Below are 16,057 nucleotides of genomic sequence, written 5' to 3' on the forward strand. Positions count from 1 at the left end.
CTAGAATAACTGAAGGTTCTTGGTTCAATGCCCAGTATCAACAGCATATGCACTACTTGTGCATATAAGTAAAAAAAACAAGAGATCTGACAAAGAAACAAGAGATCTGACATTTCTACTCCTAGCATAATCTCCACCAACACATGGCAAATCAACAACAATCTGACCCTAGAAAGTTAAAAGGTTGGTCACAAGTAGTATAACTTATCATGGCTGTACATTTGCTCTTTAATATATTTGTCAATTTTATTATAACACTAAAAAGATATTTCAGTCAGGCAAATAGACAGTGAAAATAGGACTCCAATATTTAGAAGAAGGAAGCATGTTATTGTTTTTTTAAAAGTTATTCTTTAAAATGCAGTTTATACCATTAGTCTTCCTTTTTAAGTTCCCATTTTATAAATGTTTTATTATACATACAATATATAAATGCACTAACACATAAATAAATACAGAAACACATGGAGGAAGAGAGAGAGAGAGAGTGGCAACATACATGCACAAAAAATGTTTCAGACAATATCCTCTGATTTGAATAATTTAAAGCTACCTACTGAAACAAGGAAGAGCCTCCAAGATCCTCTTCCTTCTTCCCCACCCCACTCCACTCCTGCCCCAGGCCCTCCACTGGACATAGATAAAGCTTGTTTATGCAAGCATTTATTCTCTCCTTCCTCTCATCCCTTCTCCACTCTCTAAGAAAGATTCTTCAGTGTTAGATCTTCTAAAAACAGCCCTTCAAGCTAAGACTAAAATAAGAGTGCTTAAGATATTAAAAAGCAGGCAATTACTTAATTAGAATAAAATTAAACACAGTAGCTGCTTCAAAGAAAAATTCAAGTTCTACATGGTACACTGTAGTTAATCCTACTATAGAAAATTTGAGCTGTTTGCACATGTAAAGTCACCACAAGACTGATATTAGTGAACTCTTTATTACCCAGTAATCTACAAAACTTTGTGTCAGAGCAACTCTATCTCCTTCCAACTCACTAATGTCCGCTTTTTACTAAGCACACTATTAAGAAAAGCTAATGTCACAGTAATTACTCTTCTGAGAACTGGCAAGTTACCAGGTCATAAATGTTTCTTATCTAAATCAGAATGTGACCATGATTTTATGTCAATACTTTTAAAAAAGTGAAAATACGTTTCTTAAAAATAAATTCCTTTGTTATATCACATATATACTATTATTTTTAAAATAATATGATCAATTCAGAATTTACCATATGAACAGTAAAGGGATCCTGACGATTCAACATTGGCAGAAAGTACGGCCAGGCAGTACTCTTGCTACGTTTCGCATACTCAAAGAAAATGCTGACGCGCTGGTGATTTTCCTAAAACAAAAAAAAAGATTGTACCACTAATCCAAATGAATTTCACTGATGAATGCAAAAATTGTGACTAGTTCTCAACCTTTTATTTTATATCCCTTTAGGTATATGTTCTTTCCCCCCTCTAGGTATATGAGTATCTCTCTCTAATAATTATTATGGGGCAGTGGGTAGAGATGGTGGTAGGGACAGATACTTTACAAATAAAATCACCTTTAATGATTATGATTATTTTAAATCACAAGGTGGAACTATACATTACATTTCTTCTCAGCCTATACCCTCTGACCTGCTGCTCCCAACATGTCTTGACACATCTTTGGACACCAAAGTGTCAACATCATGGCCACCATACAAAGGAAATTAGGAGGGGTCATAAAAGTCTAGATGAAGGATAAGCAGGAAATTCATCAACTATTAACAGGTAAGGGAAACAAAACTACATAAATCTCAAATGTTCAAAGTTACTTCTAGCACATCTTGATAGAAAACTCAGGATAATAAACACAGTAAAACCAGCATATCACTCAGGCAGGCAGATATGGGAGTTGGTTCAAATTATGCAAATATCTCCTAAACTTTTCTGCATATCACTGGCTAAAATCCACTTTCTGGTTCATTAAGTGAATACAGTTGATAAGCAGCAATATTTTCTAAAATAACCACATAAATAATAACATCATTTTTTAATTATTTTTAAATACCCTGGTTTAATATCCATCTGTGCTAACAGCAACCTACTTGAGGAAAAGACTACTATATTCTTAAGCAATTACTCATTAGTTTAAAATAGTTATGATAATGACTTTGACAAAGGATTCAAAATTCAGGTAAGCCATTATACTTCATTGGTAGAGGAACCAGGCTACAAACCTTAAAGAAAATAAAGATAAAGTCCTTCTAGTCTGGTGCACTGGGCAATTGCTGTTGCTATGCAGACATAGAAAATAAAACAATTGACTTAAGAACTCAAATATAATATTGATATACAGAGACTATAATACTGATTTACAAAACTATTGCTTTGTCTGCATAAACAAATCAGTTCAATAATAGAACAGAATACAAATGATGTTTATAACAGCAATAAGGGAGACAAAATACTTAGGCTTAAGTAAGAAATGTACAAAATCCTCTATGTGAAAAACACTACAACACTCCTAAACAAACATGTGTTTAAATAAATTGAATGACATCCCTTGTTCTTGCATACAAAATTTCCATAAAGATATCATTACTCCCTTATTTGAAAATTTAAAGCAACTCAGTAAAAATGGCAACAAATTTAAATAAAAATTATATGCCCTTTATCAGAAAAAAAAAAGGAAAGCCATGTCAGTTTTAGTACACAAAGTATCCACAAAGCCTCATATGATTCACCAAATTTTGTTGGTATTCAATGCAAACCTCTGAGGTAGCTCAACAAAAGCTATATATGGGTTACTTGATATTCTGAAAAACAAAAAATAGCTTACATGTGAATACTTCCATCTTTAGCACTACCAATGTGTTAAGTGAAACCTTACAGAAATGTTATTTCTGTAAACAAAAAGATGAAGTCACCAAAGATATTAAGAAATGAATATACCTACCTGCAACATATCATCAACCATAGTTAGTATGTACTGCACTGTCTGTTCTTTGGAGATATGAGTCATCAGATTTATGAAAGTTTTAGCACACTATGGAAAAATGAAATTAATGTTAATTATTGTTTTCATTTGCAAATACCATTTTACAATTAAAATGTTTACTTCAGTAAAACATTTCTCTTTCAAAAATAGAATACAAATACTATTAGCTAACAGAATTATAGAAAATGAATACCTTTTATAAATATTATTGAAGTATGGGAGGACCTTACTATGACTTGCATCAGTTATGTGTTGTTGTTTTGTTTTTGTGGTACTAGGAACTGAACCCTAGACCTCACACATGCTATACAAATACTCTTCCACTGAGCTACATCCTCAGTCCTTTTTATTTTATTTTGAGAGAGTCTAAGATGCCCAGGCTGTCCTCAAACTTGTAATCCTCTTGCCTCTGCCTCCCAAGTAGCTAGGATTACAGGTATGCACCACTGTACCCCACTGTACCTAGCAGATTGCTTTATCATTTCTACTGGCAAACCTCAAAATGTTTACTATTATTAAGTAGACATACCTAGAGTCACAGTCAATTCTTGATTCAAGAAAGCACAGTTATATAGACAATTAAAAATGGTACATAGTATTTCATTCTTTTCAATCTTTACTTTTTGTGCTGAGAAGTAGAAAACTAGAACAAGAGTACTTCAGATTGTAATCAGAAGCCCTTGATCCGTCTCCATTCTACAACATATTAACTACATAACAATCTCTCCAGAATTCAATAAAAATTGAAGCCAACAACAGATCATCTACCAATTTTCCCAAGATCACTGTGAGAATCACATCAACTAGTGCACAGACTCTTTCAACCACCCAGGGTCCTATATCAGAAAATCTGATCAGCAGTAGGAATGTATCTTATTTGGGGTCTAGGATCTAAACTCAATGTATAAATCAAATAGGGCACCAAGTTATTTCATAAAGTCCTTTAAATCATCCCCAGAGTTATGACTTTATGAATGCAACACATTCAGAAATAGGTTTGTCTTTATACTTCAAAACTTTCTGTACCCCCAAAGATGTACAAATTGAAATGTTTCACTCTATATTCATGCATTCAATAAATCCCCAGTGAATCAAATAGCATGCAATAAATCCTATGCTGTAAACTTATCAAAATTATATTCATTCCAGAATTTATCCTGTATCTAAGAGTCATATCTTCCTTAGAAAGACAGTCCTTTTACCATACTGAACAAGGGAATTGTAAAGATTACAAGATGTGCCTATAATTATCTTTAAATCCTTTAGAAAGTTAATATTATATTCAAAACAACCAGCAATTTTTAGTCAATACATTAAAATGGAAACACTTTCACCTCTTTAAATAAAAAAAGTAGAAATTGCCTATGACACTTCTGTCATTACTTTTGTTTTTCAATATATTGCCTTTTTTTTTTTTTTTTTATAAAATCAGACGTTTATTTTCTGGTTAACAATCCAGAAAAAGGATCACACCAGAGACACCAATTAAGAAAGAACCAGTTTACTTAACTAAAAAGTTTTATCTTATTAACACCATTTTCCCAGTCTTAGTGCATGATAGGGACTTAACATGAGTGTTAAATAAACACTGAATGAATGTTCCTTTCAATACATATGTGCTTGGAGTGAGGAAGCTTTGCGTAGGATGACAACAGAAGACATCACAAAGAAAAGGAGGGAATAGATTTGCTTGCATAATTGAAGCCTCAATATGGCAAAGGGACCCATCAACCAAGTTTAAAATTCAAGAAATGAGCTTTGAAAATATGGCATATAGCTGGTATGTTTAATGCATGAAGGAATTGACAAATCAGTAAGATAGGTATAAACATTCCTACAGAAAAGTAAGTAAAGAATATAGAGAGGCAGTTATTATTTTAAAAAATATTTTTTAGTTGTAGTTGGACACAATAGCTTTATTTTATTTATTTTTATGTGGTGCTGAGAATTGAACCCAGGGCCTTACATGTGCTAGGTGAGCACTCTACCTCTGAGTCACAACCCCAGCCCTAGAAGCAGTTATTATGAAGAAATAAAAGACTAAAAAATTTATAAATGCGTGACATTATTATAATAAGATACTATTTTCAGACAAAAATCAAAATGCCTAAAATATAAGAATGAATGGTTAGACCCAGAACAGGTGCTGAAACACCGTGAGCATGTTTATACACTGCTGACAGGCATTTCAAATTAGTATAACCTATCAAGAGGACATCTTTATAATGTATATAAAACTCACATAAATGTCCAAATTGTTTGATCAGCAATCACATTTCTAGAATTCATTATGAGGAAGTAAGAATGTTTACCTCAAGACTTCTTATAAAGAGAAAAAATGGAAGTAACTAAATTTGGTAGGGTACTGGTTTAGAATATGGTTCATTCATTAAATGGAAAACTACACAATTATTTTTAAAAGACACAGGATAACTGTTACAGGTATAGGGGAGGAGATATACAGTTAAATGAAAAGAACAAAACCATGTACATGTATCACACCATTTTCTTAAACCTCAGATTTGTATTAGTAAGTTATATACGCATAAAAAATGGTTAGAGATATTCTGAAGTGTTAACACAGGTCCACCTTGAACAGGAATATCAGGTAGAATAATAATGCTTATTTTATTCTTACTGTATTATTATATTTCATTATTTTTCTACAGCAAACATGTATAACAAAAGAAGGTAAAACTGCTGGACATGGTAGCACAAGCCTGTAATCCCAGTGGCTCAGGAGGCTGAGGGAGGAGAATTGCAAGTTCAAAGCAGGGCTCAGGAACTTAGCAAGGCACTACGCAACTCAGTGAGACCCTGTCCCTAAATAAAATATAAAAAGGGGCTGGGGCTGGGGCTCAGGCTCAGTGGTTAAGTGCCCCTGAGTTCAATCCCCAGTATCATAAAAAAAGAAAGTAAAACTGTGGTGTGGTAGCATGTAACTATAATCCCTGCTACTGAGGCAGATCACAAGATCAAGGCCAGCCTAGGCAATTTAGCAAGATATGCCTTTTTATAAAAGGTGTAAGGATATACAGTGCTTTCCCAGTATGTGCAAAGCCCTGAATTCCAACCCCAACACCATATTAAAAAAAAAAAAGGCAAAATGTCAAACTATATACATTTTAAATTATTATATATGAAAAACTCCAGATAAACAATAGGTTAAAAAACACTTCTTATAAATGGCAAATGCTAATATATCTTCTATGTTAAAAGACTGTATAAGGAGCTAGTCATGCTTGCATGTGCGGGCCCTGAGTTCAATACCCAATACCCCAAAAAGGTATAAAATAAAAAAGAACCAAAATCTTACAGATTACAATAAAAAGAACCCCCAAAAGTTCAAAATATAAACTTAACAAAGAGAAAAAAATGTAATCAAATGTAGTTGAAGTAATATCACTTTTAACCCACAAATTAGATTGTTTTTAATTATGTTATTATGTTATTTAATTATGTTTTTAATTATATTATTCAAACTTCACTAGTGAGAATGTAAAGCAGAAAAAAACTTTAAAATGTTAAGCTTATTTTAAAACTTTATATACTTTGAAATAGTAGCTTCTCCTCTAGAAATATATTCTATGAAGGTACACAAGAACAGAAAAGGATGAAGGCATAAACATGGTCAATATAACTTTTCTATAATTAACAAGAAAACTAGAAATATCTTAAATGTTTTCCAATAAAAGAATTTTTAATTAAATTATGGTGCCGGGCTAGGGGTGTAACTCAGTGGTAAAATACATACTTGGTAAGCACAAAACTCTGACTTAGATCCCCAGCACCACCAAAAAAAAAATTATGGCACATAAAACTACAATGCAATATCACAGTCATTCAGATTTTTTTACAGGATTTTTTTTGGAGAGGTGGGTGCTAAGGATTGAATCCAAGGCCTGCATGTATTCTACTACTGAACTATAACTCCACCTCTTTCTAGAATTTTTTAATGGCATGGAAAAGTCATAGCAAAATGTATATGTAGATCACCTGGCTGCCTTCCATTTGAAGCATTTCTTGCTTCTCTTCAGGACTTCTTTTCATTTCAAATCTTTGAATAAATTCACAATCTTCAGCAGAAATCATCTGCCCCCTAGAAAATAAGAATAAATTGTTTTGTTCAATAAGAGTTGAACAGCCACTGTAAGCAAATGATTGAGGAATTCCAGCTTTTCTCCTCTCTCCTTTATATTGTTCAATAACATTATAGCAGGACATTGTTTTGGTCTAGGCTCCTGCACCAAGCCCCAACAAAAAGACTAAAAATCAAAATAGAGTCACTCATACTAAAGACCCACATCACCAAACTGAAATCAGGAAATATAACCACCAAATTCCCTAAATGGGTCAGTTTTACTAGGCATGATAATGAAGTTCACCCTGTTTAATCCTTACCAAAAAAAGTTACCTGATTATTAACCAATTAGTTATTTTTCTATTGTTCTGGTTCTCTGTCCCCACCTTACAAAGAATGTAACTTTAATATGACGATTTCGTATTTTGTCATATATTTCTTCTTTCTTCAGCCTTTATCTAACAAAACCAACCTCTTCTGTTCAGACCTTCAGAACACTTATTCTGTTTTATGGAGTGAAGTGTTACCTGACTCTACAATCACAAGAAACACCAATTAAGATCTTTAAATTTGTTTTAATTTTGTCTTTTGACAGTACTAAAACACAAGAATTGACATAGAGGCCCTGACATCAAATAGATATCAAAATTTAGCTCTATCACTTATTTAGTAATGACATGACATCTGTGGAAAGTGATTTAATTTAGCTACAAAATGGGGGAAACAGTCACATTTCTTTCAAGGGGCTATACTGAGGATTAAATTAAGTAATTCACATAAGATGGCTAATACAGCATTTGGCCCACAGTATGCACTCACTAACCAGTCACCTTTTAGCATCAGCCAAAGTCTCGTCCACATGCCAAACAATTTACTTGACTATCTAATTTATCACAACCAAAGCCACTTCACATTGAATTTCTCTAATCATTTCCTTCAGCACATTTTTCCCTCTGTATTCAGAATAGGTCATCCTTCTCCTCTCTGAAAAATCCCCTTTCCATTCTGATCTCATCTACATGGTTCCTCCCTGCTCCTGAGGCATCCCTTCAACCCTGGCTTTTTGTTTTTCAAGATTTATCCCCATGGCTCAATCAAACAATGTCCTTCAAGGAGATTCAAATCAATAGAGCCCCATCTTCCGTCTCAATTTTCACGGATTCAGCATCACCACCACTCAATCTATCTTTCTGTTGCAAACCTGGCTTGACCTCTCAACTTCTCCACTCATCAAGGACTCAAACATGTCACACCCCATCCTATCGTTTGTGTGTGTGTGTGTGTGTGTGTGTGTGTGTGAGAGAGAGAGAGAGAGAGAGAGAGAGAGGGGGAGGGAGAGAGAGAGAGGGAGGGAGAGAGAGAGAGAGATAGAGATAGATAGATAGATACGCCTGGGATTGAACATAGGAGTGCTTAACCCTTGAACCACGTCCCCAGCCTTTTTTATTTTTTATTTTAAGACAGGTATCACTATGTTACTGAGGCTGGTTTTAACTTTCAATCCTCCTGCCTCAGCCTCCAAGCCACTGGAATTACAGGCATGCACCACCAAGCCCAGCTCCCCATCCTAATCTTTACATCCAGACCCTTCTTTTAAAATATGTATCAGCAGCTTTGCTAGTCTCTGTAAGACTCTGATCTGAAGGAGTCTGGAGGGAGTCACAACAAACTACCCAACGCTCTGTAAGCACTGCAAAATCTTCCAAGCCTCAGCTCCCTGCCTGGAGCTTCCTTCACTGCAACCCCCAGTTCCTCAGCTTGATCAGCTCCTATGAGTATCTTCATGTGTTCTATAAAAACTTCCTCAAGTCTCCTAGTCCTTCCGTGTTTTGTATATATACACACATGCAATAAATTTCTCCACATTTACCACAATTCATCATTTAATTTGTTTAAAGATGTGTTTCCTCATTGGACTTTAAACTAAAGAGGGAGGGTGGTATGTTATGATTTTTGTAGCCTCAGATATAGTTTTATTGGACCAGCTTGAGTAGAACATGCCATGCCCACTCATTTCTATACTATTTAGTTAAGAAAAAGCTTAATCAAATATAAACACATTTCTGAATACTGTATTTTCATAACATGTTAATTTTTGAGAGTCAAAAGCATATTGGCCTTTGACATAAAAAACTCTTCCACAGGTTTTGTTATGTCAAGCATATGTGAAACAAAATTCATTAATTATAGAGGTGACATTCAGTCCCCAACAATCTGTAAGGTCTTTAGGGGAAAGTATAGTCCACACCCTCTAGTATCCTCACATCAACAGGCTCAGCAGCAGGCACAGTTAACATTTGGTGAACATTTACATACAGACATACAGAAGAGTTTTATAAAAGAAATTTGTGAAATGGACAACAGAATAAAGGCCACAACTAGGAAACAGAAAAAGCAATGTATGTAGTACAGAGGCCATGGAACAGAAAAAACAGAAGAGAAAACAAGTTAAAATCTCTATGTCACTAAAAACATTCCAAATACCAATACTAGAGAGAGTGCTATCAGTCTGCTAGTACTTTATGTTCAACAATATTATTCTATTTAGGTTATAAACAGATTCAGCCTGTATAAACATGAAAATTCTTTTCCCTCTAGTCTAAATGAACTGTGGACAAAAGTATTATAAAACAGCTCAGAATCCTAATTTCACAAGTAATTTTAAAAACTACAATTACCAGTGACCAAAGAACATCTTTAAATCCCTCTTCCTCCTCCTGTCCTTCAGTCAGTAGTCCCACAATAATCTACCTCCTTAAAGTGAGAATTTAGAAGTCATCCTAGACCACTTTCACCCCACACATCAAATCAATCACCAAGATTTTCTCAAATCTATACAATTCCACCCGTCCTAACAACCTTAACTACTGCTATTGCCTCTCCCGGCCTTAGGTTTGTTACCCACAAATCCACCTTTACACCATTGGTAAAGCCATCCAACCAAGGGACAAATCTCATCATTTAACTCCTAGTTAAGAACTTCAATAGCTATAGCAATGATTTTTAAAACTGTGCTCCTTAGAATCCTAATGAGGATAGTGAATGGTCTTAAAGAAGAAGGCTCTGAGGAATACGCTCCCAACTCCACTTAGCTACAATTTTCACCTGTTTTACACGCTGAGATTCCTTATTAGACCCCAAAGCCAACCATGGGATCCACAGCTTAAAATCACCCTGAAGAGCACTGACAAGATTAAGTCCAAACCTCTTCCAAGGTTACCCATGTACTCAGGTCCTTCAAAACAGGACCTGGCTGCCTCTCAGCCTCAGCTCTCCCCACTGCCTGCTTCCAAAACATGAATGACTATCACCCAGTGTGCCATTTTTTGCTTCCTTGCCTTTGCTCATGATGTGTGGTCTACTTAAAAGGTTGCCCTTTTTGCCACATGGCTAAATACCATTCATTCTTAAAAATTCAGTTCAGAGACCATGCCCTTCAGGAAAAAATCCTGAGGATATGATTAGCTGCCCTTTTTCTGTGTACCAAATAGGTCCTGGGCATTTTTCTATTATCATAGTCAACACACTAAATTAAAATGACTTGCATATGTAATGTAATTTCCTTTAGGGACAGTATTCTATATCCTTTTTGCAGCTACAAAGCCTACAAAATGTATCAAAATGTGGTCAATATATGTTTGATGAGTGACTAAATTAACAGACATAAAATAATCACTTTTGAATACTATATACTACCACAAAACAAATTGCTAATTATAAAGCTACAGATGCTTCAATTAATTTTTAAAATGTATAAGCAAATTGGAAATGAATTTCCTTAATTATTCACTCCGTTATAAATATGGCAACAAGCCTGAGGGATATTGATTCCATTTCACATTTACTATACCAAACCCAAGAGTAGTTAAGTGATTTGCCAGACACCAAACCAACAGAGAACCCAAATTCACCCCTAGCTCTTGAAACTCAGAATATTCATGCTTCTTCTTAGTAAGAACTATCTGGCAACCATCTGCCCCGACTCTGATCACCAAGGTATACTGGGCTCACATGGCATGTTTAGGCCCTCATCCCCTTCCTCCCTCCACAGTCCATGAACATTCCTCCCATGTTTCTCACTCATTCAAATTCTTCCCAGACACAGAAAACCAAAAGCACTAGTAACATTTCTATTTCTCACTAGAGTCTCAAGCTGTTTCCACCATACTATGCTGTCTCCCTGAAACAACTAGTTATTCTGAGGAAATGTTTCTTCCACGTTTACTAGTATTTTTCCAGCATTTCTCTCATAGAAGCATGACCATGAAAAAGTCTGATGCAAAAGCACATGATTACCCATGATTCACAGTACTTACTGAAGATAGGACTGCCAGTTTACTTTATTCGCTCGAACTTCTGCAGCCTTGGCTGCAATAATGTTGGTTGGGACAGCAGCATCCACAGCACCTCGAATATCCATTTTGGTCATCTAAATTTTATGATCTTGAAGCTTTTTAACAGACCTTCAATTTAGATTCAAGGTAAAAAACAATACCAGATATTAATTTTTCGTTTATAACCACTACTATCATCATCACCATCACTTTAATGTCCCCAGGCATTCAACTCAAATATTAAATATTCTCAGTTTGAAAACACTAATGTTATATTTCAAATCTTGTCCACTGTTCCAAAAAAAGGGTTCTCTACAGGTTTTTTCTTTTCCAGGAAAGGTTATTTATTTATTAGTCCTAATATCACAGTGAAATTTTTAAAGTGACCATTTAAAATACTGACATCAGAAATCATGACTAAAAAGAACAGGTATACAAATGAGGAAAGAAAAAAATACCTATATACATATATTTGATGCTGAGGATTGAACCCAGGGTCTTGTGTATGCTAAGGAAACTATTTTAAATTTATACAGTTGAGTTCAACTTTCCTCTTTTGATAGAGAAAAAATATAAACCACATATTAATGTTTAGTAAGCATCATTTTAAAGTAACACATTAAAAATTATAAGACCTTCCTAAAATTCATTCAAACTAAAATATACAAAGTAGGAAAGTAATTTCTCAGAAGACAGTGCTTTCCTTTAGCAACCAAAATTCATAATATTTCCAAAATCAATTTGGGGATTAATTTTTGAATCAAAAACCTATTGTGATTTATATACAACCAACAATGAGAGCCTGAGCCTGTTTTATAAAAAAAAAAAAAAAAAAACCTACAATGATATACATTTACTTACTTCTCCTCCCTAAAACTTTACAGACCACAGCTTATGCCTGACTTTATCACGACACAAAACGTGGGTTCCCATTAGCAAAATATAAGTTCTTGGTTATGGCCACAAAGATGCTAAAGTCACACCCAAAATTCTATTCCGAGTTCCCAATGACCTTAGTCAATTTGAAATTTAACCTCTGTATTGAGGATTTGCTGCCTAAACAAGCCAGTGCAGTTGGGGCTGCCGCGGACCCGGTAAAAACAGGCTCAGCCCAGGCTGGGCTGGAGCTCTGGAACCATCCAGGCTCGGCCCCAGAGGCCTTTCCTGGGGTGGCTCGGGTGCCTCAAGACTGTTATCTCGGTCCGTGAACCACTGGCACCTCCGGCAGGCTGGGGGCATGGCCCCAATCCTGGAGAAAAGATCCTTTTTGTCCATTCCGCTTCACTCCCCTGGCCCACTCTTCCTCCCTTCCCCCTTCGGGGAAGGCTCTGCGGTTTCGCAAACCTGATCGAGGCCTGGAAGGAAAGCAATCTGGCCACCCTTGGCGGGAGGACAGGTGGGGCCGAGCGGTAAGGGACCAGCGTGCACCAGGGAAGCTGGGGAAACCGCAGTGGTAGTCTCACCGGGGCAGGTGCCTTACCTCTTGAATCCTGGGGACCCCACAACGCACCCAAAGGAGACGGGGAGGGTGCGGCGGCCGGGGCGTTGAGGCCGCAGCCAGTCTGGGGCGCCGAGTCAGAGCCAAGTTGGCGACTCCTGTCGGTCTCAGGGGGCTTGAACGGCGGCAGCGACTGGGGAGCAGGAAAGTGAAGAGGTTCCGGCACCAAGGAGACGTTGAGGACCCACAGGCAGAAGGAAGCCCAAGCTGCGGCAGAATGACAGGAGCGCTGGTCACGTGAACAGACGCACGTGACCGCCGCGGAAGGCGGAAGCCGGGAGAGCCCAAAACAACCGAAGGAGGGGCGCTGCGCTAAAGAGGGTCTCACACCTTGGGACCACGACGTCTGCTCCGGAGCCACACAGACCGAGCGAACCTGATCCGAACTCGCGCCCCCAAACCAGCGGCCCGCCAGGGACAGCTCAGAACCCCGGTCTGGAAATAGCGAGCAAGGCCAAAATTTAACTTTCTTCTGAAAAGAATGGTCTAATAATACCTTTTAAATAGTTTGGTTTTCTTTGGGGGTTTAAGAGCTCAGTGAAGCAGGCATTCTTATTCCGATTTTAAATATGAAACTGAAAAGTGAATCACAAAAGTTATCTTCACCTAGGGTTGCAGATTTGGCAAATGATATGTGTTTCCTATAATAATTGCAATTATAATAAAAAGTTATTCAATTTTTATTTAAAATTCAAATTTAATTTAGCTTCCCTTATTTTATCTGACAGCTCTCTCTTGAGCCCAGGTTTTCCTTTTGTATGGCTGCGCCTACCCCTCTTTGTCTTAAGATGAAGTGATACTAAACTGCACCACTGGTCATATTTATTTAACAGCATGTTTTGGCTAAAAGCACTGGAAATGAATTATAAATATAACCAGTGCGTTTCTATTAAAAATATTGAGGTCAGGGCTGGAGTTGTGGTTCAGTGGCAGAGTGCTTGCCTAGCATGTGTGAGGCACTGGGTGCATTCTCAGCACCACATATAAATAAATGAATAAAGTAAAGGTTCATCAACATCTAAAAAATATTTTTTTAAAAAAATATTGAGGTCAAGTTTTAAAACAAAACTAATATGGTACATGATAAAAATACAGTGTGCAAAATTGTATTAATTTTCTATTGCTTCAACAAATTACCTCAAATTTACTATCTTAAACCAACATAAATTTATTATCTTACAATTGGGTAGGTCAGAAGTCCAAAATGAGTCTCCCCAGTCTAACAAGCTTTTGGCAGGGCTGAGATCTAAATCCACTTTCCCCATCTTTAGGTCTTTAACCTTATCACATCTACAACCTTAGATCCCTTTTGCCACTTAAAATTTGCACTGGTTCATTACATGGACATTTTTAAAGGAACCATTATTTTGACTATCACAAATTAGAGGGAATTATTACCCACTAATGTAGACAGTTGTGTAAAAATAGAAAGTGATCCTACATGTTGTTTTTCTAAAGTAAAATTTATATATACATATATAAACATTTAATGTGTGTGTATATGTATATGCACACTTGTACTTTACTTAATATTTAGTATTGCTCATGGAGCATAAAGAAGAAAATTTGGTAGCTTTATCCAGACCACACAGGGTCCATATATTTTAAGCTGTCATTGTATTTGATTACAGCAAAAACATTTTCAAGGCTCAGTGGTAGAGTGCTTGCCTAGCATGCTTGAGGCACTGAGTTCGATCCTCAGAACCACATAAATGTAAAATAAAGATCTTGTGTCCACTTAAAAACATTTTCAAAAGAAAAATGTTAATGTCATAGAAACTTGACATTACTGAATAGTAATGAGGACTTTTAAACATTTCAGTTCCATTTGCTGCCTTCTGATTTATGTGGGGTTTTTTTAAGTACCATTTTTAAAAGAATTGTAGCTAATGGGCAAAATGTTAACTTTCCTAAAATATGATGCATGGTGCAGTGGCACAAACCTGTAATCCCAGGTACTTGGCCAGTCTTGGCAATTTAGTAAGACCCTGCCCCAAAATAAAATAAATAAAAAGTATGTAGCTCAGAAATAGAACACTCCTGAATTCAACCCCCAGTACCACACAAAAAAAGAGAATTGTCCAAATTATATTGTGTACATGTATGAATATGTAACAACAAATCCCATCAGCATGTACAACTATAATGCACCAGTAAAAAATGTGAGGAAAAAAAAGAAAACTGAGTTGTGGATACATAGATTTCCCTTACGTTGTTCTGTTTATTTGGAATTATTCTTTTTTAGAAGACTGATCATTAGATCAGTGCTGAGGATTGAACCCAGAGCCTCAAGCATCATAAGCATATGTTCTTCAACTGAGATACACCCCTAACCCAATTGAGCCCATTTAGAGGCAAAACTGTAGCCTAAATTAATGAATGATTTGCTTACCAAGAAATTACTAGAATTATGAGCTGGGATTGTGACTCAGAGGAAGATCATTTGCCTTGCATTGGTGAGGCACTGGGTTTGATCCTCAGCACCACATAAAAATAAAATAAGGATATTGTGTCCACCTATAACTAAAAAAAATTAATATTTTTTAAAAAGAAATTACTAGAATTAGAATCTAAAAGGTTGCAGACACAAACCTATAGGTTACACGCTGTAATTTTTTTTTTTTTTTTTTGATGGTGGTGGGTGGTGGTATTGGGATTGAACCCAGGATCTCACACATGGTAGGCAAGTGCTCAATCTCAGAGCTACATCCCCAGTCCTTTTTTTGTTTTTGTTTTCGTTTTGCTACAGAGTCTTGCTAAATTGCCCATGTTGTCCTTGAATTTATTATCCTCCTGTCTAAGCGTCCCTACTACCTGGAATTGCAGGCATGCACCACTGCATCTGGCTTTTAACTCTAATATTTTAAGCTCAATACATATTTCTAAGTTTCTGAGAGTGGAAAAGGGTCTTTGAAACTTTGAAACTGTAGGACTTTCAGGGTTATTATAATAACTAAGGAGTGAATGCTGCTGGTGGTCAGTGTCCAGAGACCAAGGATGACCAACGGTATAGATCAATAGCAGAGAATGTTTTCTGGCCCAAAATATCAGTAGTTGCCAAAGTACAAGTATGAAGACAAACAGCGATTTAAAAATATATATATATCATTAGTGATCCTATGGAGAAAAACAGGTGAATGGCTCTCTGCTCACTAATGTGTCATTCA

At 36.2% G+C, this 16,057-nt stretch overlaps 1 protein-coding gene across 2 annotated transcripts in view; it reads right to left on the minus strand.

The window, feature by feature from the left end:
• Positions 1-13,128, minus strand: part of Atp6v1h (ATPase H+ transporting V1 subunit H) — a 124,614-nt gene extending 111,486 nt beyond the window's left edge. For both annotated transcript variants that reach the window (XM_076835493.1, XM_076835492.1), the window contains exons 1-5: positions 12,873-13,128; positions 11,375-11,521; positions 6,974-7,076; positions 2,936-3,025; positions 1,233-1,346 (exon numbers count right to left, since the gene is read on the minus strand). In XM_076835493.1, the coding sequence (XP_076691608.1) occupies positions 1,233-1,346; positions 2,936-3,025; positions 6,974-7,076; positions 11,375-11,487 (420 nt within the window). In that variant the 5' untranslated portion in view covers positions 11,488-11,521; positions 12,873-13,128. The remainder of the gene's footprint in view (positions 1-1,232; positions 1,347-2,935; positions 3,026-6,973; positions 7,077-11,374; positions 11,522-12,872) is intronic.
• Positions 13,129-16,057: the final 2,929 nt, after the last annotated feature.

The sequence above is a fragment of the Callospermophilus lateralis genome, chromosome 16, assembly GCF_048772815.1.
Source record: "Callospermophilus lateralis isolate mCalLat2 chromosome 16, mCalLat2.hap1, whole genome shotgun sequence".
Taxonomy (NCBI): domain Eukaryota; kingdom Metazoa; phylum Chordata; class Mammalia; order Rodentia; family Sciuridae; genus Callospermophilus; species Callospermophilus lateralis.